General features: G+C 37.6%; 1 protein-coding gene across 2 annotated transcripts; it reads left to right on the top strand.

Annotated features, from left to right (window-relative positions):
* The first annotated feature begins 213 nt into the window (after nt 1-213).
* On the top strand, nt 214-27,226 carry ABCD3 (ATP binding cassette subfamily D member 3). 2 transcript variants are annotated; one of them, XM_063165669.1, is made up of 23 exons: nt 214-341; nt 10,073-10,109; nt 11,117-11,218; nt 12,676-12,764; nt 13,637-13,706; nt 14,462-14,559; nt 15,136-15,259; nt 16,192-16,248; nt 17,370-17,512; nt 17,880-17,949; nt 18,379-18,448; nt 18,569-18,666; nt 18,746-18,837; nt 19,291-19,379; nt 19,455-19,527; nt 20,297-20,360; nt 20,723-20,800; nt 20,889-20,954; nt 21,057-21,146; nt 21,363-21,482; nt 21,889-21,993; nt 23,324-23,380; nt 24,191-27,226. In XM_063165669.1, exons 1-23 carry the CDS (start codon nt 229-231, stop codon nt 24,266-24,268), a joined length of 1,983 nt encoding a protein of 660 aa, XP_063021739.1. In that variant the 5' UTR covers nt 214-228; the 3' UTR covers nt 24,269-27,226. The 2 variants fall into 2 exon arrangements, with proteins under 2 accessions (XP_063021739.1, XP_063021740.1); XM_063165670.1 differs by lacking the exon at nt 214-341 and adding an exon at nt 2,331-2,413.
* Nucleotides 27,227-27,921: the final 695 nt, after the last annotated feature.

Genomic DNA, 27,921 nt, shown 5'->3' with positions numbered 1-27,921 from the left:
CGGCGCGGGAGGAAACGCCCCTTCCTCCCCTCCCCTGGCCGTGGGGTCCGCCCGCTGCCAGGGGCTGCCAGGGAGCGGTAATTGCCGCCCCGGCCTTGCACAACCCGCTCCCGGCGCGGCCCGTCCCGCCGGCGGCGCGGGGCCGGGCGGCGCCGCCCCCTCCCGGCATCCCTCGCTCGGCTGCTGGGCTCGGCTGCGCTCGGTCGGCGGCTCCGCGCTGCTCTCGCCATGGCCGCCTACAGCAAGTTCCTCACCGCGCGGCACTCCGCCATCGCCGGGGCCGCCGCCGCCTGCGCGCTGCTCTGCCTGCTCAGCAAGCGGCGGGGGGCCGCGCAGCACGGGTGAGCGCGGGGCCGGGCCGGGCCGCGGGGCGGGAGGGGCCGGGCGAGCCGCGGGGCCGGCGCCGGGAGGCCGAGGCAGCGGGAGCAATGCTCGCCCTCACGGCCCTCGCCCGGCGGAGGGGCAGCCGCGCCCCTGTGCCACACACGGGGCGCTGCCACCGCTGCCATCTGCCCGGGAGGCGGCTCCTGGGCGCAGGGACAGCCTGCTTCTCCCCACGCCTTCTCCGGCGTCGGGTCTGTGCCCGTCTTGCGAGCATCCAACCACCGCCGCCTTGTTACCCAAATTATGTTGGCTTTTTCTATTTTCCGGACTAGGAATGAGTATTGACACTTCTAGGGATGACCGTGTCTGCATAGGCAGTTAATGGACTCAGCTGTTGTTTGAATGCTGCCGTGTGACAATAAGATACACGGGCAGTGATTTCAAAGCGGCCGAATGTGGTGATGTTCTCTGTGAGGTTGCCTTACAGATATACGGTTCTAGGGTGTGTATTCGTTAATGCCTTACAAAGCACTGGTATTGCAAAGTGTGGCAGTCGAAGAATATATCGCAGGCTCAGCCCTTTCACGGTTTTACTGTATTTGAGATTGTAAGTTGTTAACTATATGCTTAAGACCTGATGTGTTGCGATATTACAGTGCCTACAGGTGTCTTGTAAGCACTACCAAATACTGAGATGGACTTACTCAACAGACTTAAGTAATAACATACCTGAGATTAAGCAAGGATCCAGTTTTATTTTACCTAAGTCCACTCATGCACAATATCTGTGGGAGTTTAATGAAGTTGGGTAACTGTCACACAACATGGCAGACATTGATACCCTGCTGGCAAGTCATACATTTGCTACCTTAACTGTTTCTTGCATGAGAGTTAAAACAAGATCCTGAGCTATGGCTGCGAGTTGCTCTTCTATCAGACTCATAGGGAGGAGTGATTTTTTTTCAAATATCTCTGCCTAAGTTAGTGAAATTCCACTTTCAAAAAGCAGAAGAGCTGTATGGAAGGGCACAAAAATGATGAGCTCAGATTTTCATGCCTAGCATAGTGGTGGTTGTAAGAAATACTGGGCCATGCAGATGTTCCAGGAGCAGTTATATGTTAAGCTTAGACCAAGAATGTCTAAAGTGAATGTCAGTTGTCCACACTTACCTTACTTTGCCTTCATTGAGGAATGATCTTGGAGCACACAAACATTCAGATTGGAGCACATCTTCAAAACAGTTGCAGGTCCAGTTTAGTTTTGAAGCGCATTTAATATTTTCCCACTGTTAGTAGCATTCATTTGATAGAAACAGGCTAGAACTTGTCCAGAGTCATCTCCTTATACTTGAAATAGATATTATGTGGGTCCTGTGCTGTCCCCATTAAACTGTTTTGCTTTCATGTCTTCTGATGTTGATCTGCAGGACTTGACAATGGCAATGCATGCATTAGTTTGGGGGTCAGTGTATGGAAAGTGTCAGCCTAAATGCTGAAGACTCTTTGGAATGTGTCTTTCCTGTGTGGATCTTCAAGTTTGCTAGGTATAGTGTTAAAAAACTGAGGTATTCAGATATAGTAGGTGGACCAAACATTATTGCAAGATTATTGGGAATTGGGAAAGGAGGATAACTTATGAGTTACATTCCAGCAAATTCAACAGATGCACGAGCTTGTGACTTGATCTGTCCCTTCTGCTCTCTCTGTACTGCAGTCTTTCTGATACCTTGTCCTTTATTTCTGTGATCTCTTTAGTCATTTTGCATTCTTGAATTTATTAGAAATGCAGTTGCTAAAGTAAGTGCCTTGCTTACAAATTTGATTTTTCACTTGTGTGTATGTATTGTTTTACACTTCTGAGTCCCTCCACAGCTTAGGTCTTATTTACTGCTGGTACTGTATTGTGGCCATGGATTCCAAACTCTAACATCCAACATTCGGTTGTTTCAATAATAGCTGTGCTGCTGCTTGAATGCTATTTTGAGGATGGTTTTTGCCCACTGGTCTTCGTTCTTTTCTCCATGTTTCCCTGTGAGGCAAACCTTGCCAGGAGCCTTACAGAATGCTACCTGTCAAGACTAGGCAGTAGGTAAGCTACATTGCTTATATCACCAGCCTAGACAAAAGCATCTGGTTATTACCATCGCCTCATCCTCCTTTAGTCTCATTAGTTCATGTATCGTTCATTTCTTCATGTTTTGTTGCTGATGTAAATTAGAGAATACTTTTGAAAAGGATTGTCTTCGTGCCACATCTTTACGTTTTCAGCTTTCTTGTGCTGGTATATGATGCTGACATATAGTAACAAGTGCACAACCTTTGAAATCTGCAGGGCCTAGTGTGTCCTCTAGCATCTGTGTTTTATATCTCTGACTCTCTGGGAAGAGGAAGAAGTTGGGAAGGCATGGCTGTCCTAAATTTTTGTACTTATTCCTAGGGTGAAGAATTTCACTTGGCAAACTAGATAGTCTGGAAGAGGACTGGTAGTGTATCTGCTGCTTGAGGTTAACTGGCTAAAATCCGTGAGGTGATTTAGTTTTTTGTGTGTGAATTCCTTTGTTAACCTTGGTGTATAATGCCTGAAAATGTTGTGCCATGTCAGTGTGAGGTGAATTTCAACTTCTTGAATTCTGGAAGATGAAATTCTAGTTTTGAGCTTTGTAAGGGCAAAGGTAAATGTTGCAGACCTGAATATAACCAGCAGAACGCTGGGCTTAACATTCAGGTGAATCAATGAAATGTTTTAGTGCAACTGTGAACTTTACCTGCAAAACTTCTTCCTTCCTCACATAGTTTCAGAATACATTCTTGTACATACTTTGTGTTCAAAATAACATTTCACGTTTTCCTATTATTTCATGTATTCCTGGAGTACCTGCCATTTTTCTGTTTGATTTTTGTGTGCTTTTTAAAGTTTTGCTGGAATGTCAGCAATAGGTTTGCTGCTGGTTAAACTTGGAAAGTAAAATAACATACAAATTGAGAAAAAGAAAATCATCTTTTAGCAAATCAGGTGTGTTTGAATGTGTAACATGAAAGTTATGTCACAGGCCTGTCATGTTGTATGTGTTTGTTTTTATATAGAATAACCAGTTTATAGGAAGGAGAAGTAGCAACTTTAACCTACTTTTCTGCTGTCAGACAATAGGGGCAAAGTTCAGTACAACTCATATAAAGTAGTAATGTATGAATAATTAAGCTGTATGTGTTATGCCAACCTGCCTTACTAGGTCAAAGATCACTTAATTAGTACTGCCTGGATTAGTCACAGATGTTTTCTGTGAGAGGTATTACACTGCTCATTGATTTTCCAGAACTGAGAGGTGGTGTCACTTGCAATTTACAACACCTTATTACTACACTTTTCTGAAATCTTCTGAAGTAGAGTGATGTAGAACTGTTTGTTTAACTTGTTAGTTTTCAATCTTACTTCCTTGGAGTAAACATGGAGGAAAAATACATTGGTTCTTTTTCAAAGTTGCTCTCACAAAGTCAGTTTCCTTACAAAAGCTGTGTGTCCTCTTGGAAGGGGAAAGTTGTGGTATCTAAATGCAATTATGACTTCAGTTGTAGTATTTGGGTTTTTTTAGAGTAATGAGAAGTTCTTTGAGAAACTACATTATCCTGGGTTTATAATGCAGAAAACAAAAGTCTGTTTATTCTCTTTCCCTAATCTTGCTTCAAACAAGAAGTTACAGAATATTTGCTTAAGATTTGATTGCTTCAGAATTAAAGCCTTAAAGGGTGTTAAATAAAGGAGCTGGATATTTTTCATTACCCCTCTAATAAGAACTTTTCCTGAGTATCTGTGTAGTTTATAATAAAGTACTTACACAAGTAGAGAATGAGCTTGGCTTACTTTGAAAAAGAAGATCTTTAACTCATACAACTTTCTGCTGGAAGGAGGGATTGAGAGAGGTAATAGAAGGTAGTTGGGGTAAAGAGTTTGGAACTGCAAGGTTAGGAAAAGGCAATAAACAGTTTAGAGTAATAGGAAGGCATTTGTAGTGAATGAGAAGGTGACAAAATATTTTAGAATCTGCTTGTAGGGCCTTTCCTCTCACCTAGCTGCATTCATTAGAATCCAAGCAGATGCTAAGACATGGACACAATTTAATATAAACTGAACTTGGAAACCCCTGTGATGGTGTCCCACCTCTGGGGAAAAAATGAATAAAGCAAGAATAGTGCCTGGGGCCTTAGAGGTTAGGCAAGCCTAGACTGAGGGGAAAGCTCATTGAGTGGAGGGAGGCTGAGTTGCAGACAGTGTGTATCAAATAGGGTTTGCACAGTTCATCTTGGGTGACACTTAACCTGTGCTCCTGCCCGTCACTGTGCTCCTCAGCCGTTGTCTGCTGACAGAGTGGCAGCACGTGTCACTCGTGTCACTCCCTCAGATGTCCCTGCTTGTGTCCTCAGCTGCACAGCCTGAGAACGTGCTGTGACAGTGACAGTGTTGCAGTCAGAGGTGACAGACACACGTCCAAATGCTCAGAGGTGCTTTCAAACATAAAATAGGAGTTTAGATGTAGCAAGTGGGAGTTGTAGCTTGAAACAGATGGTGCATTTTTATTCCATTTGTATATATTTAGAATGTTCTTCTCTCTTGTTAGTTTGTGTAATTTCTCTAGATTCTGAATGTCCTTGGGTGGGCTTTGCCAGTGTACTTCAAATGGAGGGACCTGTTCTAGTTGAGTCATGGCTGTTTGATAGGAAGGGTGAAATTACATTGCTGCAGATTAATAGACTGCTTTTGTGTATGTAAAAGCCTTAAAGGGAACCTGTGTTACTTGAAGGAAAGGTGGCAAGTAACAAAAACAACTTTATGCTAACTACATTGGAGTAAATTTTTCCAGATGTGAATGTGACTCTTCAGTCTGCTGCTTGCAGGAAATGCACTAGCGTTGAGGGGGAAAAAAGACTAAATATGCAGATAGGATTACTAGAAAATATACTGAAAATGCAGTCTTGTAGAAAAACCTGCCTGGGGCTCAGGAAACCTGAATTCAGCTGGAGGTTATGGAGACAGGAGAAACCAGATGACTCAGCCCTAATCCTAGCATTTAGACTGCCTTTGTTTGGGGCCTGGCTAGCTAATTAGTGGTTTCTCTCTTAATTAAGTTGCATAAAATGCTTGCTGTCTAAGGGAAGATCTAGTATAAGTGTGTATGACAGTGTATAACTTTTTTAAAAAATGATTTAAAAAATTTTTTTAGGAAACTAGCTAGAAATCTTTTTCCACTGTTATGAAGGAGATCTGCAGCCACAGCTCAGGCCCAAGCACAGCTTAAGACAAAATTATTAGTGCTGAGGTTTTTCTTGTATGTAAGATATATTATTGAGATGCATTCTTCTTTCTACTGAAACTTAGAATTTCCTCTCCAACAGTTCTGCTTTGTCTTCTTCTCATAGGTTTGTAGAAACCTTTTGAGCTTTAGCAATGCAGTGCTCCTGTTTGCAGTAACAGCTCTCTGTGACCTTCTGAGTCCCCTTCTTGCTTGCCTGAACGCATTCCTCTCACATTATTTTTGGTTAAGCTGCAACTAGCCACCAGTCTAGAGCCAAGAAAGTTCTGTTTTTGGTTTCTGTGTCTGCTCAGAGTGTACTGTGTAAATGGGCATGCTTTTGGACTGTGCCCAGACTTCTGAGTAGGGTTGCTGCCCTTGACCTGAAATAACTGTACTGTTGCTCTCTACCCCTCTGTGTAAGACGTGCACTATGAAACTCTGCCTGCCAGTTAGCTACACCAGACTTTTCTCCCTGTAGTTATTTCTTCACACTGTTGCATTGCATCTTTAGCCATTTGAATTTTATTCTCTTTACAATGTCTTAGTGACTCCAAAACTAACCTGAAAACTGCACAAATAATCATGAACTATTGCAAAATTGTTTATTTTGTGTGATTTTTGGAAGCTGTGAAAACTTCACTGTGCCATTCCAACATGTAAGGTCTGCAGGATACAAAGGTTGCCTGGAGGTAACAACTCTTTGAAGTGCTACACTAAATCCTAAACCAGATACTCTTTCTTTGCACTGTGTTGAGCAGATGCAAGTCATCCTAACTCCACAGAAGGAAGGTAGCATGACGTGAATGAAATTTGTAGGTTTTTTTCAGTTAAGGACAGTGTAACACTTTAAAGCCCTTACTTCCTCATAATGTGCCATTAAACAGCAAGTCTTGCTTATCACCCTCTTCACCTGCAATTCCCTGTTGTGCTGAGCTCAGTGTAGATTGCTTCCTCTGAACTTTGTTCTGGATGGTGACAGGTGTTTCTAAAGACAGTAAACCTTTAACTTTTTCCTGTTTGCTAGTAAATGCCACAGAACTAGTGTGCCTGAGACCTTTCAGTAAGAAGACTCAGGCCTCTTGGAGGCTTTTCACAGTTTCTCAAATCACTTTCTTCTTCAATAGTGTTGAGAATTATTCTGTTTGAGTAACCAGTATTATTGCATATTTCTTTAGAGAGAATAGCCTCACTGGTATGTAAATAGAGTCACAAGAGCCAGTACTCTGACCAGTCCTTCTTTGGAGACTGGAATTGCATGATTTCTCCATCCCCACTGGGCTTCCATACTGCCCTTGAAGTTGGATCAGCTGTCAGATGCCTGTACAGAGTCCCAAAACTCCATTAGTTTCTTTAAAGCATCTTGCTGGTATGGGCTGATCGTGTTTCTCATTTTGCAGGAGAAAGGTGTTTTGTTGTATTGCCTCCTGCCTACTGAGTAATTACTTACTTACTTCTCTTTAGAGAGTTGCTATTCAGTTACCATGACGGATGAATGACAGGTTTGGTGTAGTTGTGTCATCCCAGGTGCTGCTGATGCCTTTCTTTGCTTTTTATATCTGTGTTTGCTGTAAAAGCCCTGTGCATTTAAATAATGGGTAGCAGGCTACATCTGAAATGCTGCTTTTCCTGAAACTTCTTCAGGAGATATGTGTTCCATTATACCTCTAGACTCTTTGTGGTCTTAAAAAAATTTTACACATTGAATTGACTGCTTTGACTGCTTTGTGGAGGGTTTTGTGCAGTTAGATCTTGAAAATATATGGTGACAAGTTCCACTGTTTTTGATTCACTATTAGAAATGTTTTACTACTATATTTTTTCCTAATGTTTTCCTTTTCAAAAACCTTTTCATTGTCATCCCCCCTTGTCTGTGAGGGCACAAAGGAGCAATGGCTCTGTACCAGGGGGGTTACTTGCACTGGGGAACTTGGCCAGCATGTAGCACTTACCTTCCTCCACCACCGAGCCTTGTGATGCTCCAGCATTATGTAAATGAGAGGTCTGGAATAATGGAGAGCCTGAATCTATTCCAAGTGTTAGAGCTCTCTGCTGCAACCAGATAGTCTTGCTGTATTCTTGCTGACTAATTGAGAATGTTATTTAGTCTTTAAATTCATTGAGAATGCAACCACCAAAAGTTTTACAGTAGTACAGTGGAGTCAGGAGTAGTGCCAATAGGTATTGGACTGGAAAGGTTTTATTCCAGGCAGAACTATGGCAGTCTTTATTTGCAAATAAAATGAGAGCTATATAGGCACATTTAATATTTTTTTCTTCTTGACTTCGTATGTAAGATTGTTTCCATACTTTTTCAAGTATTAGTCTTGTTGTGAGTTTGCACAAATTTTGTAGAAAAAAGAGAACAGAACACTGTTAAAGCTCTTTTTAAATTGGATTTTAAATTTCCAAATGCTTCATTTTTATCTTAAACTTTATAACTATAAATGCTAATTAAATGTGAGTTTATTATTAAATGTAAGATCTTCATTTCTGAACAATCTTCCTTTAATGGATGTTCAGTTGCAGCTCAGTCAGTAATTTTGGCTGCTCAGTTTCTCTCAACAGCTACTGTAGGAAAAATGTATCAATAAATACATCAAAGATATTCAACTAACTGACAGAATAATTCTGGGCCTTATCTACCTAATATATTACTCTATTAATATATTCACTTCTGATCCTTTTAAAGCTGAAATAGTTGTGTATTAGGAGTGTTGTGACTTCAAAGACTGGTGGAACTTGAAGCAGTAAAGCTTATAGGAATCATTACAGCATATATGGAAGAGCAGCATGCTTTCATCTTACGTTATAACAAGTCATGAATCATCTAGAGAAATAACCACATAGTTTGATCACTACTCATTCATGCTTAATACTACTTTCCTCCTACTGCCAAACCTAATGTGATTGGACTGATCCATATTCAAGTTTTGTAAAATTAGAAGATGGATTGAGAAGTTTCTTGTACAAGAAATGCATTGCTCTTGCATCACCAGGATGTAGTCTCCAACTAGATTGTTTCTTAGACTTTACACTCTGTTACCATTTCCACAGATTTACTGCCCTCATAGCCTGATTAAATGTTATATCTCTTCTGAACTTTTATTATTTCTCCCCCAATCTGGCCCCTGCTGCCCTTCATATTCATTCTTTGTTTTTTCTTTTACACAAGTAGTCTTACAAGATTTTTATCTTCTCTCAGACTTCCGTCTCTATTACCTTTAATTAAATTCTTGCTGAACTGGTGGATCTCCCTTCTTGCTTTCATGGCCTCCTCCTTCCCTCCTTCTTTTCTCATGTTCTTCTGCTGCCTTGCCTCTTTCATAGTAATTAAGTTATTTCTTTTTATTCATCAGTGACATTCATAGATCTTTTTAATCATTGTAAATTAAATTAGGCGCAGTTTCATTCTAGATATTTTCTTGGTGGAACTCTAACACACAAGTGTGAAATGGTGCTGTTGATGAAGTTGTGGGACAGCTGGTTGTCTGCTCCTGTTTTGGTGTTGTAGACTGAAGGAGTTTCTGCTTTCTTGTAGTGTCCTAGGTTCTGCCTTGAAAGTGTATGAATGTTGTAGTTTTAAGGCAGCCTGCTCTCAGTGTTATAATACCATGGTTAAGAAAGTTATGGTTTAATATAGTTGGTGGCTTCTTCTAAACTACATAAATTCTCCAAACAGCTTCATGTTCTTGTCTGATGCTTGAGTGCTCCAAAAAGAAGAAAGACAAACTATAACTGCCTTACTGTTCAGCTTTTCTTTCTTGAAAGTAGAGGCAAAAAAAATAGTGTTGTGCTTTTGAATGTTTGTTTAACGCCAGTTGATAAATATTTTTCTACTAACTGTTCTGTTAAATGCAGAGGAAGGAAAACAGACTAAAAAATAACTCCCCTTTTAATGGACATCTTTGCAGGAACTTGATTTCACAGGAGCTGGCTTTTTTTCCCCTGTAGCACATGTTTATGAACAAATAATCTCTCTGTGTAGTAAATGTGTTATTTTTGAAGTCAAATGCAATGCAAAACAAATCTGGTTAGCTTATGTAGATAGTATGAAACATCAAAGTTGGCTTGCTTGGATTGCTGGATCTACATTCTTGTAGTTTTCATTTGTGGTCAGTGGAACCATGTAGCCATGCTTGTAAAGTATGTGTGAGAAACAGAAAAACTCTTTGAGTTCATGATACAAAGCCAAGGTAAAGCAGAACTTTGAGATGAAAGGGTGAGACTTGGTTTTCCTACGTGAAACTGGTTGCTGGAATGAGTGGGGTTTCACTGGCATTATATGTGCTGTATAACAGCAGCATGTAGGTTTGGCATTGGAGGTAGCCCTGCTGAATTGCCCTGAAAGAAATAGGTAGCAACATAATCCCAAGGTTTCCTCTCTGTCTTTTATGTGTAGAGATCAAGACAAAGAAAAGTGTGTTAATAACAAATGAATACTTTTTTTCTTTTCTCTGCAGTAAAAGAAGTGGAAAACAAGCTTTGCAGAATAATGAGGTAATTCTTTCCTTATGTCAAATATTCTTTAATAATTTTAAATAAACCTGATCTTTTAAAACTTTTAAGTCCTGTCACTGTAGTTTGATCTTGGCTACGGTGCAAGTACAGTTTGAATGATACTTTCAGATTTGCATTGGTGAAACAAATGGAAGAATCAGGATAATCACAAGAGGCTGAAGTTTGACTCCATAATGATCAATTCTTGATGTGCACAATGTTCTTTTATCTCTTATTGCCCTAGGAATTTGTAAGGACCAGTGTTGTAAGATTTTCTGTATAGGTAGAAACAAACAGCTGTGTGTAGATTTGGTATAACTTCTGTTTATTTTTTTATGTGAAAGAAAAATGTATGGAACAAGATGTTGAGTCTCACAGTTACTAAATTAGAAACTACTTCAAACATCTGGTAGGAGTTTTGTCATTTCCTTGATCTTTTGTGTGTCTGTTAATTCAGTTATTTGAAAGGGATGTACTAAATCCCTTTAAGCTAAGATTTTTGTTTCATGGTCAAATAAAATAGACCAAAAGGCAGAGTCTGTGATTCTGGCGTTACAATGCTATGAATAGATTCCATGTACTTATATCTTTACTGAAAACTTAAAATAAAAAGGGTTTGCACTGGATAAATAGAAGGGTGTACATTGTATTTTCTGAGACCCCCAACAAAGGGAGGAAATGATGAATCTGATTCCATGTTCTTAGAAGGCTAATTTATTATTTTATGATTCTATATTATATAAAAGAATTCTATACTAAACTGTACTAAAGATAACACAAAGGATACAGCAGACACCTAGAAGTACAGGTCTACTAGTACTGTACTATTGCAGTTTGTTTTGATAGCTCCCAATCCCTTATTTAACTTGTCTGAGCAAGTCTTAAGTTGGCAGGAAATATTGCAAATTCTGCAGAAGGAATATAGCTGTAAATAATTTGGAAAATATCACATCAACAGTTCAATAACACAAAAAATTCTCACTTTTCTTGTTTTGTTCTGTGTGCAGCAGAAGGAGGGAAAGAAGGAGCGAGCGATGGTGGACAGAGTGTTTATTGCACGAATATGTCGAATCCTGAAAATAATGGTCCCTAGAACACTGTGCAAAGAGGTAAGCATTGCCTGCATTAATAAATAAAGAAATAAAGCTGGAGTCAAGTCTCTTTTGAAATTGCATCAGAATTTAAACTGCATATACATTACTTAAATTGGACTAAATTGTGGTATGTATTTTAAAATAGCAATGTAATAATATAAAAGTCTACATTATGCTCAGTTGTTATATCACTAAAGGTTCTGTTTTCAATTACAAGATAGGCCATTTAATGTCAGCTGCTAACTACTGTTGTAGCATAACTTTTAAAAGGGCATCTTGGTTTGTCTTGTACAAGGCAGTACACTTCTGTGTGCAAAAGCTTCCTGCCTTTAAATAAGATGCAGTTCATTCATTATTTTGATTTAGTAACTTATAGCCAGGCCAACCTGTATTAGAAAATGAAGTTGTCAAAAGTTCTCTTCAGCATCATTTCAGGAAAGCTATGCAGTGTAGAAATCAGTGCCTCCATCTTTCTCAGGCTTTCCAGGGCACTTTTAAAAGAAAAAAGATCCAAAGCATTAGTTGAGCTTGGAACTTAAGCAATGAACTGTAAGAACTTAAACATACATCAGGCACAAGAGCAGGGAATTGTGATGTCCAGAGTGTAGACCAGGGGCCTTCAGCAGCCCAGCTACAAAAAGGAGGTGCACAGAAGGTAGAAGCATGGATGGAAATGCCTGTGAGAGTGCTCACAGAGCTAGCCTTTATCAGCTTCAAAAGCTCAGGGCCACTAGAGGAGGTTACAGATAATCCCAAAAAAACTCAAACCTTGCTCCCATATTTGAAAACAAGTTTACTGGTCAGCCTCATCATATTCGTGGCAAGACTGTGAGCAAAACTTCTTGTAAGCTAACTCTGACCACAAAAGGGACAAAAAAGTGATTGCAAGCAACCTGGATTTACCAATGACAAATCATGCCTTACTAACCTGATTGCTTTCAGTGATGAGAGAACTGGCTGTGTGGATAAGGGAAGAACAGAGGATACTGAATACTTTGCTATCAGGTCTCCCTTAATACCATAACAGCCAAACTGAATTGGCTGGATGAGTGGACAGTGAAGTGCATGGAAAACTGTCTGCACTCTTGGTCTAACTGGTGACTGGTTACTAGTGGCCCTGTTTTAAGTAGGGAGTTGAAGTAGATGATGTTCAGAGGTCTCTTGCAACCTTATGGCAGAAAGGTGTCTTAGAATTGCAGTAACTTTTTTATTCCTGCAATCCTCCATCTTATAATGTGTCCAGTACCTGTATCAACCAAATACAGCTTTTTTTAAAAGGCAAACTTTCACTGTAAATATGTAGTCAGTACTTTATTTAAGGTACTGTATGCTAATGTATTTCCAGCAAAGTAAGTAAATATTACGTTAGCTAGGGCACCAGTGCTTTTCTGTTAGATACAGTTAGATGACTTGCTGAAAAAATGGTGAATTTTAGCCTTTATTTACCTGTTACATTTCTGTGGTTGTACCAGACAGGTTATTTGCTGCTTATTGCTGTGATGCTGGTAGTCCGAACTTACTGTGACATTTGGATGATTCAAAATGGAACAGTCATTGAAAGGTACCTATACATTTGTTATTTTTAGACATTCTGTCAGGTGTTTAACAGGGAAAGTTTTCTATCAGAATATATATTTGGACATTTTATAGCTTGCTTGTTTAAAACTGTTGGAAAACTGGTGTAGTTGCAATTTGGGGACAGACCACTATATTTTGATAAATATATTAAATTATTTTTGTTCATCAATAAAATTATTTGATTAAATTAATATTTTTAAACTATTTATTAAATATTCATTTGGTAACATTTTGTACACTGAAGACACTAAATCTTGTTGATCTGAATGTCCAAGAAGGTACTTCAGAATAGTCATTTTATGAGATAGACTTAGACATGTTGTGTGGCTATTAGGACTTTCATTTCTTCCCACTTAGGTGTTTGCCCTTTAGGTTTTTAAAAAAAATGCTTTTGGTCTTAATATGTTAGAAAGTAGTTTTTAGACTTCTGATTATTCTTGCTGGTCTTGTTGCTAATTGAAGCAAGTCACAATGTGTCTTGAACTGTGAATTCAAAATGATACTGTGTTTTGAGGAGAGACATTTGGTGCTTTGTAGAATGGAAGGACTGCTTTGTTTCTCTTGTGAGAATCTATGAAAGCAGAGAAGGGAAAGGACTGGTATTCTGTGACCATGAATTTTTGAGCCCTTAATGTGGGCAGTTACAGAGGAGCAGACAGGAGGTAACTGCCCAGTCTGCCACTTGCCACTTAGCTTACTAGAGGGTGTCAGACTGGATCCTACAGCTGATACTACAGGTTTCCATGATGATTTTGTTTTCTCTGTGGTCCTTTGAGAGTTTATCCACTTAAGACATGCAAGTTTATACTTTGTTGTTTCTCTTGTAACTGACTCTTAGCTGGTGGTCATTTGCAGTGCTATCATTGGCCGCAGCAGAAAAGATTTCAAGAAATACTTGTTCAACTTCATTGCTGCAATGCCTGCTGTAAGTGCTTTTCTTGTGCTGACCTATTAGTAGAACGTATTTTAAATGTAAATTAAGATTTTGAGGAAAAAGTCTCAAATGAGTATCTTAAAACCTATGGAAATTAATTGTTTTACATACAGGTCTGTATGAAAACACATTTAATTTTCTGGCTCCACTATGGGGAGACTTTATCAGCATATTTCCTTATTGGTAGCAACTATTTTTTAACAGCTATGTTCAGGTTTTCAGGTTAGTTTTGTTGATGGCAATTTTGACTATAGGTTTGGGATTCCTTTGGCACCATTGAAGATGAAGATTTCTTTTAAACTTTAATTTTTATATTTCTTACATTTTTCACAGCTTTGTTATGCTTTCTTCCATGCTTTAAATTTCCTTCAGTTTATTGACATCTCTGATCTGCGCCAGATAGAAATAATTGTTGCTATCTGATTTGCAATAAATTTTAAAACTAGTTGACAGATTTAAGGCAGTGTTTGTAAAATGGTGGCTCTTGTCTAGAGTTTATCAGAAGAGCTGAAAATATGTAATATTGAATGTATTTTGTCCTAAGTGGTGAGATCCACTAGAATCTGGAGACAGAAACTTAAGCAGTCGTCCTGTAGACACTGTCTGATTGGTCTTAGGTATGTTTATGGCATAATTGATTTTAAGGGGAGAATTGATCTGTTTTAAAGTATTTACACAATTTATGCTGCAAATTGATGTAAGTATATTTTCTCTTGTTAGTTAAATGTTATTGTCTCTTATTTTAGATCTCTTTAGTGAATAACTTCCTGAAGTATGGTCTAAATGAACTGAAGCTCTGCTTCCGAGTAAGACTTACCAGATACCTCTATGAAGAATATCTTAAGTAAGTAACACCTTGTCTACAGGTTTTATAAGTTGAGTCAATTCATTTTAAGTACACAGTAAGAAGATTGTAAGGTTGCAATTAACTTGCAGTTGAGGGTGGTGAGTGGCTTATCCAGGTTGCATATGCCATAGATACAAAGACGGTAAAGTTGGCTTAATTGGGGGACAAAATGCACTGCACTGCTTCCATGATTGGGTCAGATTCCAAAGTACTTCAGGTGCCTTCATATGGGCAAGACCGAATTGGATGTATGAGCTTGAGCAGCTACTTCTGGACTGAAATGTGGTTGTCAGATGGGCTGTAGTAGATTGTGTGAGGGTGTTCTAAGTTCAATAGCAGCACAGCATGAGCCTGAGCTTCAGCTCAGACATCCTGGAGCCTAAATGCCTAAACAATCCTTCAGCATTTAATGTGGGTTTAGTCAGGTAAAAGCACAAGCTACGTTGATTCCAACAGTAATTTAATGTTTGCCCTACTAAGTGTCTCAGTTTTATGAACCAAGGGTGTTCCAGTTATTTCAGATCCCAGGTAATGTTTTTTTTTTCCTGCCACTTAGCAATTGTTTTGTTTCAGAACTTATACATACTACAAAATGGGAAATCTGGACAACAGAATAGCCAATCCAGATCAACTCCTTACACAGGATGTGGAAAAATTCTGTAATAGTGTAGTGGACCTGTACTCAAACCTTAGCAAGGTAAGTCTTTTGAGAGAGAACTTTGAGTAGTAGCTGTAGGCATTTAGGATGGGGCGGTCAACTCACAACAATTGCTTGGAGTATGGTACTAAAAAAATTGTTTATAATACTGTAGTGTTTCATACTCTTTTTTGGCTTTCATGACTAAAGCACTGCTGCGAGTTGTTATAATTTGTATTAAATTTTCTTTTAAAGAACATAAAGCATTCTTTTGCAGATGAGCGATGATGACTTTGCTCTCTCAGGTAGATAGTTTCCAGAAGAAAAGCAATGCCTAGCTCTCAGTTACACACAAATATTTTTGTGTGTAGGGAGGAGTGGTTGAATAAGGTTTTCTGTTTCTAGTGAGAATTTTAAGGTGACTGGGTAGTGAATGAGAATACTGTTGACATATTTAGACTAAATTTTTTTTATGCTATATATTTCATGCAAGATGCATATAAGTAAACTACAATTTACTTTGTTCAAAATCTTCTGACTACAAAAGATAGTAGTTTTTAGTTCAGTTGTTTTAGCTTTGTGAGGGAGGTTATAGAACTTTGGAATAGTCCTCCTATCAGGAACATAGCCTGATACATAAGGCATTATCTTTTAAGTATTTCTCATTATTACTTCAGTTAAGTTATTATGGGTTCTAGTCCACCTTTGATAAGTGAGCAGAGTGTCATTACAGACCTAAAGCAGCAAAGTACTCTTTTCATATGGTATGTATTTATCTGAAGATCATGATGTTTTTATGTTCAATTCTAGAGCCAGTGTTTTCCGGAAAAAGTCATGTGGCTGAGAATCCTTTTGTCTTAGCTTTCAGTTTGTATAATAGACTAGCCAGTATTTTAGTACAGAGCTGTAACTGTTCTTGGGGTGGTACATGGCTTCTGAACAGTATTATATTGGTTTTGTGTTCTAAGCCTTTTTTCCTATGCTTCTTGCAGCCCTTCTTGGATATAGTTTTGTACATCTTCAAGCTAACAAGTGCAATAGGAGCACAGGTAAATAAAAGGAGTGGTTTTTTTAGAACTATAAGCACATTTTCCCTTCTTTGTACCTGTTTGGAATCTGAGGAAAACTCTAGGTGGTAGTTGTGGATTCCTACATTATTTGAAGGGCTATACTGGAAATAGGCATTTACACTTAATGTTTTTTGTGCTTTAGTGCCCTCTATTTTGAGGCAAGCAAAATAAAAAACAGTATTTTCAGGATCAAGAAAGGATCCTGAAAGTTTGAAGGATCAAGAAAGTTCTTTACTTTCTTCTAGTACTTATTTAGAAATCCTATTTAGTACAACACCCTTCTAATTGTTTATGTCTTGCATGGATTGCATTTAAAGGTGAAAATAAGTTTTCTGTTTCTGTGCAGTTTCTATGAAGGGGAACCATTTCTTGCATTGAGCTGTAAGACTCAATAAGCTGAATAATTGCAGAATTAATTCTTCAGATTAGTGAAATGATGCATTATCAAAAATGTTCAGGAGTTGAAAAGGAGTAGCTGTGGGTCACATGGTGCAAGTTTTGTTGACAGTCTTGCAGTAAGGCTTAACTAAACCTTGGTAATTATCAGTCTCAGATGTCTTTGTTCTGCTCTCTTTAGTAGTTGTTGTGTGCAGTTTATGCCAAATTCAGTTTATGCCATTCCATGCTTCAGTGGTATTTAATCATCTGTCCTTCATCCGTGGAAACTTAGGATCCAGGACTACTTGAGAGACCAGGAAACAGTGGACAGTGGGATTGAAATATTGGCTGCTGTGTGACACTTCAGCAAATGTACAGAGAAAGAAGTAGGCAGAAAGGAGGGAGAAGAAATGAGAGGGTATCAGTAAATCATTAATGAAGTAATCTAGGACAGTAGGGGACAGGTCACACTTGGTGGTGATAAAAACCTGAATAGAAGGCTGGGGTGGGAAGGACATCTAGGGACAGAGAATTAGTAAAATTAGTAAAGTAGTATCTACAACACCAAAGAAGGGGATATGATGGGAATTGCAAATGTAATTGACTTGGCAGCATAGGCACATAGGAGGTGAGAACTAAGAGATTCATGCTTTCTGGGCACTTTGGATACAGATACTGTCGTTTGAGACCACCTAAGCTTTTATTCTTTTTGATTTTCCCAGGGTCCAGCTAGCATGATGGCGTACTTGATTATTTCAGGGTTTTTCCTTACACGTTTAAGGAGACCAATTGGCAAGATGACTATTATAGAACAGAAGTATGAAGGGGAGTACAGATATGTCAACTCACGGCTCATTACAAACAGGTATACACTTGCTTGGCTGCTAAGGTACAAGTGACTGTACTGTGCGGTAAATGGAAGTTGTGTGTTAAAATATACTTGGGAAGTGTGATGTAATCAGGTTTGAGCCAAGTGTTTGCATCTTTATGTGCTGTAATTTGTATGTGCATTATATTCCACAGTCAAGACTGAGTGGGGTACAATAATTCTGTGTTCTTTGTTGTGAAAAAGTACAAGCCCGTATTTCATAAAGTAACTGAAAGTGCTATATTCCCATATTTTATGTCTGACTTTTTCAAAGACTGTCTTTAACAAAATGAAGTTGCATTATTTTTATTTGGTTTTTTTTTTTTGGTTTTGTTTTTTTTGTTTTTGGTTTTTTTTTTTTTAGTGAGGAAATTGCTTTTTATAATGGAAATTTGAGAGAAAAACAGACTATTCACAAGACTTTCCGTAAGCTGGTAAGCCTCTTTTATTTCTTGAAAATTTAAAGCAAAACTTTATTAATTCTATTGTGATGATTCCTGACATGTACTCATAAAAATTGAATTACAGTGGCTTGATGTTTTTGCTGCTACTTTCATTTGATTAAAAAATTAGCTGGTAGGCTATAAGCAGAACAGAAGTTTCTGTTAGAATGGCCTTTCTCTAGCCACTTACCTCCTTGTCACCCACCACAATTACTCTTCTCACTATTTAGTTTCATGTGTAGGTTGTTTTGATCACAAATATAAATCTGTGCCAGCAGGGACTCTTGTGCTTACCACACTTAGTGACATGTTAATTTATCTGAGGTACTGAAAAATAATTGTTTGGAACCAAATGTCTAATAAAAGATAGTAAAACAGGTAGTGATAGAGTTTGAACTTCTTTCTTCTGTAACTTACCAGGTGGAACACTTGCATAATTTCATCCTGTTCCGGTTCTCTATGGGTTTCATTGATACTATCATTGCCAAATGTAAGTATGTCTCAAGTGCTAATGGATTCCTATAAATAACAAACAAACTTTTTACATAATAAGTGTCTTTTTTTACTGTTTCAATTAATGTGCAGCTTAATATTTATTCTTAAACTGCAGACCTTGCCACTGTGGTTGGCTACCTGGTTGTTAGTCGTCCATTTTTGAACCTGTCTGATCCACGCCATCAGAATAGCACTCATGCAGAACTTTTGGAGGTAAATAGACCAGAATTAAAACAACCTCTAAATTTTAAATTTTGTTAGTCCACATAAAGAAACTTTTCTTCTACTGTAGGATTACTACCAAAGTGGAAGAATGCTACTGAGAATGTCTCAAGCTCTGGGCAGAATAGTCCTAGCAGGCCGTGAAATGACGAGATTGGCTGGGTAAGTTTAATAATAAGAATCTTTCTCATCTCAATTTCAGAAACTGATTTTAGAATTCAAATAAACTTATGTGCTTTGTTCCTTGCAGCGTGCTAAAATTTCAGCAATTAAAAACATTTTATGCTGAAAACACGTCTGAAGATGTGCTATTATGTCCACTATAAGTTTCACATCTTGATAGTGCTAGCATGCAGTTTGAATGTGTAGTTGAAACCTTGTCAAATGCTCTTAAGTCAATTATGTATTTATTATTTGCAAAACTTTTTTTTTATATTGTAAGAAGTAAAATTTGGCTATTACAGGAAAAGGAGCTTTTAAAATATGGTGCATATTAGACAACCTGGTGCAACTCTAAAATGTAAACATTCTGCTTCTGTGCTGGGTTGAATAACTGTCATTTTAGCAGTTTGACAGAGTGCTTATTAGACCTTCTGTGGATTTTTTTTTCTTAAGTTTCACAGCTCGAATCACGGAATTAATGCAGGTTCTCAAGGACTTGAACAGTGGCAAATATCAGCGTACGATGATATCACAAGAAAAAGGTACATGTGATATAATATTCAATATGTCATCTCTGTGTAGCATTTCAGTCACTAATACATTTTTCTTTATTTAAGATGGAGATAAAAAGCAGCCTTTGTCTTTGATACCTGGATCTGGAGAAATTATCAACAGTGATAACCTTATCAAGTATGTTTGTGAAGTTTCCTCAAGTTCAATAGTTCAGTATTTTTAAAGTAGACTTTTTAAAAGTCTTTCTCTCTGTGACCATTAATAGAGGGCTGAATACCTGTTATTACAATTTGCAGTTCCTGTTGAACTTTATTTATTAGTAATCCCATCTCAGCATTTCTGTTCTGTAAGCCAGTCCTATCCTCTCATATTAGCAATCCCATCTCAGCATTTCTGTTCTGTAAGCCAGTCCTATCCTCTCATATTAGCAGAATACATCTTCTACTCTCTGAACTTGGGGTTTTTGGTAACATTCCTACTGTCCTTCAGAATATGACTTCTCAGACCATCTTGTTTCCTCTTAGAAATATATTAGTTATGGATTTTATTCTATTATATTATTCAAACAGGCAAGGGGGAGGTGAGCAGAGAAGTCATTCATTGCATGTTGTAGAACTAGCGAGATACACTTCACTACTAGGTTTAAAATGCCATGCATCCTTAAATGTAGGTTTGTGTCCACAAGATGTTCTCCTGTTTTGGAGACCAAAGGCTTAGAAGGATTCAAAAAACAAATACAGGGGATAAAACCAAGCCTGTAGATGTAGATATTTAAAAGCTAGAGTTTCAAGAACTTCCTTAGCTGTTCATAGCTGGAAAGTGGGAGAGTGAATCAAGTACTGGTGAGGTGTTTCCCAGTGCCTTAAATCTCTCAAGTAACCATGCAGTATTAGCTTCTTTTAGACAACTGTTGTTTTTTTCTTTTTTAACTTTGCAATACATACAGGTTTGATCATGTTCCATTGGTGACACCTAATGGAGATGTTTTGATTGAAGACCTTAATTTTGAGGTAAGTTTTTTAGTATCATAGGAAACAATATTAATGTAAAATTTTCAAGGGAAGACAATAGCTTCGAAGGTCATCCTGTTTATAACGAAAGTACAAACAAATTGTCATGTTAGTTTAAAAAAAAAGGCAATAAGCTATTTTACCCAAAAAAGTTTTTATTGTTACAAGTTCATTTTCTTCCAGCTGCAGTTGCTGCTGCTAAACCAATTGGGGAAAAAACCTAGTTTTTGCTGGAAATTGCTCATTGTAATGTCAGAAAGTTGTGAACAAGCATATGATAATACCAGATTGTCCTATTGATTGTTGAAACTTTCAGCAATACTTTCTCACTACCCTTTTATGTGTTGGCTTTGCGATTTTAGGTTCGATCTGGTGCAAATGTGCTGATTTGTGGGCCAAATGGGTGTGGGAAGAGCTCCCTGTTCCGTGTTCTTGGTGAGGTAAGGGAACTTTATAAAACAAACGGGAGAATGCAGAGCATGGTTATAATTGGACTTTTGTCACATTTTAATCTTTTTCCCTTTGCAGTTGTGGCCGTTGTTCGGTGGGCGTTTAACAAAACCTGTAAGAGGAAAGTTGTTCTATGTTCCTCAGGTGAGACCAAGTACTTTACTCACCAATACTGTTCTCTTTCTTTGTACTTTGACTATGTTTGGAAATATTTGACATATCTTTTTGGTTCTAATTGTATCTCAGAGACCATACATGACTCTTGGAACGCTCAGAGATCAAGTTATATATCCAGATACGTTGGAAGATCAGAAAAAGAAAGGGATTTCTGACCAGGTAATGATAATTAGTTCATTAACCCTTTGTCTTGCTCAGGATGAGTAATGCTTCCAATTCAGAAATACTGAAACTGCTATGAAAAGCACTGCATTTAATAGGACTTTAATATTTACCAGGGTTGATAATGTTATGGTATAATCCTTTTTAGCTTTTTCAACCACTTGTGTTTTAAGTTCATGTAAGCTTTATTTGTCATTCCTGTTTCCATAAAAGGTGCTGAAGGAGTACTTGGATAATGTCCAGCTGGGTCCGATCTTGGAACGTGAAGGAGGCTGGGACAGTGTTCAGGACTGGATGGATGTACTCAGCGGGGGAGAAAAACAGAGAATGGCAGTATGTCTCAAAAGCATAAATGTTTAACAAATGCAGAACATTTGTAGCAGTAAAAAATAAAATGTGAACTGTAAGCTATTTTTATTCATTGAATATTAGTATTTGACTTAGAAGAAACCCCCAAAATGTGAAATACCTAAATACTGAAGGAACAACTGGAAACAGTGGGGTTTGTACTCAAAATTTAAAAGGAATACTGGCTTTTAAACATTGTCTCGAATAAAAAGAATAGGAGATAATGTAAAACTCTTGGATTTTCAGGTTTCAGTGGGTAGCAACTTAATTCCCTTTCCATAGTAGATTTTTGGACACTAATTCTTAGTTTAACTTCTAACACTGCACCATTGCTGGTAGTTTTGTATCCACAGTATCCTTAGTATCCTTTTTTTTTTGGCTTGCATTCCAGATGGCAAGGCTGTTCTATCATAAGCCCCAGTTTGCAATTCTGGATGAGTGCACCAGTGCTGTTAGTGTGGATGTAGAGGGCTACATTTACAGCCACTGCAGAAAGGTGAGCTCTTTGTTTCTGGAGTTATCTCTCTGTACATCAACAAGAAACCTGAAATGGTACAAGGTTCACTCTTCCTTATGCCTAGTGCAGACTAAAAAAAAAAAAAAAAAACTGGAAAAAAGCTTAGAGGGGCATACAACTTCATCAACTTCATGCATGCTAGAATTCAGAATCATTTTGCAGTCCCAAGATAATTTAGATGCACATGTAGCCTCTATGATATACACAGAACTCTTACTGACTGCTAAGTGACCTTACTTTTATAGATAGTCTTAGAATAACCTAAAATTATAGCATGCTTTCTTGTTCAAAAGGCTTCTTTTGGGCAGGGCAACAGAAGTGAAACTGGGAAGGTCACATTTCCATCTCTTTTGAGATATGAAAAGCCAAGCACTCTAGGAAGATATGATTATATAGCTTTGTGTTTCCTTGTTGTCTTAAACTCACCATTTCAGATTCTCTGTAGTGCCATCAATAGTGAGATCAATAAGATTCAATTTCACACCCTAGTCTGGGAAAGAAAGGGCTTGAAATGACCTTAGTTATTGAGTAGCAGTATTCCAGAATGATAAGGGAGCAAAGCTGTGCAGCCACTGAAATATGTGCTTCAAACTGAAGGAGCCCTCTGCAGTAGAGAATGGACACTAGGTGAGGACTCTGCAGGAGGAGCATTACTTCATGAACTCATTTTACTACATTGGTATCAATACCCTGACGATTTTTAAAGACTATTTTCCATATGTTTCTTATTCTATAAACATGAACATTCATTTGTGCTTGCCAAGTGGCTAGTGCATGTTGCTGAAAAAGTAGAATTCCTGGTTAGGCTGTCCTTGCAAAAAGAAAAAATGTTGTCTTCCTTTATCATCAGAGTCATTTTGTCCTTGCATCCCTTGTTGGGGATGAATAGTTGGCTAAGTTGAAAGGAAACAAAGGAAGGTTATTCACTTTAAATTGTCACTCTAAGTGTGTAATTGATTACTGCTTTTGTGGGTTTGGAATTTTTTTTTTGTCGTTAAAATTCCTTTATTCACCAGCTTTATTATTTTACCTGCTTCCTGCCTTGCCTCTTTTACTCACTTAATTCTATGTTTGGCAATCTTTAGGAGCAAAAGAATAGTGAAATCAATTAAAAAATTATAAATCCCTCCTGATTGCTTCCCCCTCCCAGCAAAATCTTGAAATAAAAGCTATGTAAGTGTAGTGTTAATAATAGCCTGTACATTTGTGGTTATGAATTTAAGATCTTCATCTGATACAATACTGAAAAATTATTAACCCCTTAGCCATGAGAAGAATTAACTGTTTTGTCGGTATTTTTGTCATATAGGTTGGCATCACTCTCTTCACTGTTTCTCACAGGAAGTCACTCTGGAAACACCATGATGTATGTAATCTTAGCTTTATTAAGAATATTTCTGGGTTTTGTTGACTGACTGTAGGAAATTGACTTGAGGTGATTTGAGGTTTTATTGTTTTACATCCTAGTAGGTTGTGTTACGTTTGGGTTTTTATAAGGTTTTACTTTTCAAAATCTCATTTTACTCTTTGAAATATTCTTATGCTTTTAGTTATGAAAGAATGCTATCCAAAAATTTTTATTGTATGTATAAAATATGAGAGGCTTGCTTAAGTCTTCTTTCTTAGACTCAAAAAAAAATCCTTGAACTAGAATTCAGTAAACAGCATGGATTTTTTTTGCTTTCATTATATCTAATACATTTATGCTTTAAAAATAGTCTCTAAGGCCTGGACTTTTTTATTGCAAACTAAGATTTTACTGTACTTTTTATGCAGACAGACTGTACCTGTGGATAAAAATACTGAATTCATACGTGGGGATGAATCTGTGCCCCACAAAACCCAAGAGAACAGTGTTAAGTCTAGATATGGCTGTTAGCAGACTGATGCATGATATGCAAAAATACAGTTTAACATTTTTACAGAGACAGGTGAATTTAATGACATGTGAGGTGAGAGCAGCTTACCCTCTGAGTTTAAGTTTACCCTCTAAAACTTTTTAAACATTTTTTGAAGTTTTAAAAATATTATCTTTTTAAAATAATATTTAAATTTTTTATTTATATATATTATAAATTTAAAATATATATTTTTAAATTGTATTTGAAATATATTTTGTTTTGGTCTTTATAGAGCTGGTAATTTTTAGTTAATAACATATATTGGTTTTTTTCAGTTCTACTTGCATATGGATGGCCGAGGAAACTATGAGTTCAAGAAAATAACTGAAGATACAGTTGAATTTGGATCTTAAAATCATGAACTGAACTGCTAGAAATTGATGATTACAGGAAATGTGTAGAATGTCAGACAATGTACCATAAAATTACTCAGCTTGTTAAGCATTTACTATTATGTAGGATATTGCTAATTGTGTATATGTTGGTGTAATTATTGATACGTACTAAGAATGTCCTTATTCTTGTGGTTTAAAAACCTGCCTAAATTAAATTGGGCTTAAATTAGTGTAACCTGATTCATCCTGGGATGCAAACCATTTGAAATCGGCTGATTTGACTTTTGTAGACCTTCTTTCCCTTTGGTGAAAAGCCCTGTTAAAATTAGGGTTGCTACCTCTCTTGTTCCTGCAAAGCAGTCTTGGATTTTTGCTCTGTTCTATGCATGTTTCAGAGAGATTTCACATGGTGCAGGACATTGTCCCATCTTCAGATCTGTGCCCTGTTCAATGAAAGAGCCTTTTCCTTGTCCAAGCCTTGTGATGTAGCCAATGTGCCCTTGCTGAAAAAGGATGAACTGAAACTAAAAGACAAAACTAATTCCTTCTGGTGTTTTAAAAAATTACAGTTGTTCTTTACTGGGATTTGGATTTATCTTTAACATCTGTCTGTCCATGCAGTTCCCTCTGCAGCTCGCTCAGCTCTCATTCTCTCCCAGTTTAGCAAAAGCTTCCTCCATCTCCCAGCCCAACTATCTTTTTTCTGACAAAGAAATATTGTGGTAATGAAGAGTTGAGTGGAGGTTGAGGGAGGAAAGGACTGACCCACAAGAAAAAATGGGAGGGAAAGAAAAGTGATGATCCTTGTATCAAAGAAGCTTGTGAATGTTTTTAGCTCTGAAGAAACAAATGACTCCCACAAGAGGGAACAGAGAAAAGAATGTGGGTCCAGTCTTTCATCAAATCAGTAGAGGTTATAATGAGCTCAAAAATGTTAATCTGTCCTGTAATACAGCGGTTACTTTTTCCAAGTTCCTCCTTTCCTCCCTCTTCCAAAAAATTTGATGATCCTATAGTTTTAGCTGCCCTTCATGTCTGAATTTGAAAGCAAATGACAATGGTACTCTCTGTTTGGTCGTCTGGACAGTGAAGCCTGAAACAATGCTTTCATTCTTCATGTTTATTCTCTTGACTGTCATGATGTTTCTTGATTTCTGTTACAAATTATTTACTAATGATTCTCTGTGTTTTGTAAGGATTTCCAGTCCTTGCTGGTTTTCTTGTTCCAGCTTCCAAATCCCCTCAAAGGAACCAAATTATTACAATAGTTTACTGTAGTTGTTTTTTCCATACAAATGATTACTGTGGTTGTCATTTGACTTTGACAAGCATAAATACAGCAAGGTGTTTTTTGTGATCAGGGAATAGGAAGGTGTAATTCAAACTGAATTGCTGTTTAGCCTTTAAAACAAAAAAATTACAATACCTGTTGTACAGTGAAGGTCTAGTAGTTTTTTAGTGTTCCATGTAAGATATAATATAGGAATGCACTACATGAAGGCATGCATAAAATATGCAATACATCTGTACTTTGTGCATCTTTTATCAAGGGTTTAGATTTAAAAAAAACCCTACTTTTTATAAAATGAATATGTACTTGGATGCACTGCTGTTTAATTTTTACCCAGTTTAATTAGGAAATTTCTTTCATGTTCAAATTGCTACCTGTTAATATTTTTCCTTTTATCATAGTTCTTGCCCCTACCTGTCAATATTCTTTCAAAGTACTCAAATGCAAACAGCTGTCCCGGTACAAGAATCTAGTGACCATGGTGGAATCTGAGTATAATGCTTCAAAGAAGATCATAAAAGCTTCTCTCTCAAGTACAGCATATTCCAGAGAATAAGGTACCAGAATAATTTTTGTGCTTGTTTTACAGGAAGGCAGATAGGTGCCTGATTTCACTAATCTCTTGGTTCTGTTCCTTCAGGTTCTCACATCAGCCATAACGTAGCAAGTAGCAGCATGCTGTGTGTGAGGTTGTAGTCTTTTTCAAAGTGTAACCATAGGGACAAATAGGGATGACAGGTTGGTGTAGGATGGTGTTTTGGTTTGGGGTTTTTTTTTGTTCTCAGCACAAATGCAACTTCTTCTCTTGGGAGGGATGTTTTAGTAATCTTTTAGAGAGACAAAGAAAAAATTCTCTAAACTGAGAAAGTTGCTATGATCTTTGTGATTAGGGCAGTCTTGCAGTGGAGTAGCGAACTTGGGATACTTTAATGTGTTTTTAATGCTAACAAGTAAAACCATACACAGCACACTTACATTGCCCCCAGCAGCCAAACCCAATTGTACTTTACAATTTTACTGGATGTAACAGAATTTTGTGTAATCTTATATTTATTTTTAAAACTAACAACAAGCAAACAAAAAAATCCATCCTCAAAACCAAGGAGGAATAGGTTTGCCTTTAGATGCTATGAAGTTTGTTGAAACTGAGGATGCTCATATCTCCTTAGGGCCAGGACTTGGTGTTTCTAAATATACTGGAAGGGAAAAAAATATTCTGTGCTTGATTGTAAGGGAGGCTTATAAAGAAAATATAAAAAAGAATAATATTTTAGAATTATATTCTTGAAAGGCCTTACATTAAAGTGTTTGAGATAGACTTGATCTAATGAGAGATTGTAAAAAAAAAAATTTAATGGCAATGATGAAGTCTCAGTTCTGTTGCAGAATTGCACTGTGATACTGTATTTTAGTTATGTTTCTTTAATAGCACAAGTTGGAAGTTCATGAAGTGGAATTCTGAACTACCTTAATAGACAACACACTGATGCATACTTTCAGTCTCAAATTGCTGGTGCTTTGAAGATGGTACTGGAAATAGTCAGATGGCTGCATTTCAACGGTGGGAAACATTCCTGTGTGTAAATACTGTAAAGTGTTTTGGAGGGGGAAACGGCGCTATGTAAATGTAAGACATTAAGTGCCTCTGAAATAATAATAATAAAAAAATCTAAAGATAAAATATATCTAGGCTTTTCATGTTTCTTAATGATGTGATTAGGAATTCTGTAGTAAATGCATGTGCAACAAATGCTGAGTTGCTCAATGAGCTGATTGTCTTTGTGTTCAGCTTTGAAAAGCTGTAGTGCTGTGTGAAATTTGCCCTGGAATCAGCCAGGTGATGCCATCCAGTTTAGGCTTAACCAAGTACATGAGCTCAGTTCTTGAAGACACATGCTTAGAGCAGTGGGATTATAGGTGCATTAATCTGCTCTGAGTCTGCACTGGATTGGCTCAGTTGGCTGCAGCCTGGTGCTAATAATGTACAAGCCATTGACCTAAGGGCTGGACTCGATCCTTCTGGGTCCCTTCCAGCTCACAGTATTCTGTGAGCCTGGCCTCTCCTTTGTCTCCTGGCCACTTCTTTTCCCTTTGTTGATTTTAGAAGGGCCAGAATAAGATTAACATAATATCAGTATGTAATTCTTGTGAGTGCTCCTTAATCTGTGTACTTTGAGGATAATAAGTTCATCTTTTTCCACATTTATTGTGTTTTTAATTTTTAGTTGTTTTCCTTCGTTGTGGTAGACATACCAGCTATCAGGATACTTGAAACACAGTAATGTAGAAGTGCAGCCAAGATATGCCTGAATTCACTGATTTTTAAGTGAACAGTGTTTTCTGATGCCAACAAGTATGAATCTTTTCTTAACTGAGATTA

Source organism: Melospiza melodia, chromosome 11, assembly GCF_035770615.1.
Source record: "Melospiza melodia melodia isolate bMelMel2 chromosome 11, bMelMel2.pri, whole genome shotgun sequence".
NCBI lineage: Eukaryota > Metazoa > Chordata > Aves > Passeriformes > Passerellidae > Melospiza > Melospiza melodia.
This window is presented reverse-complemented; position numbering and strand designations above follow the sequence as displayed.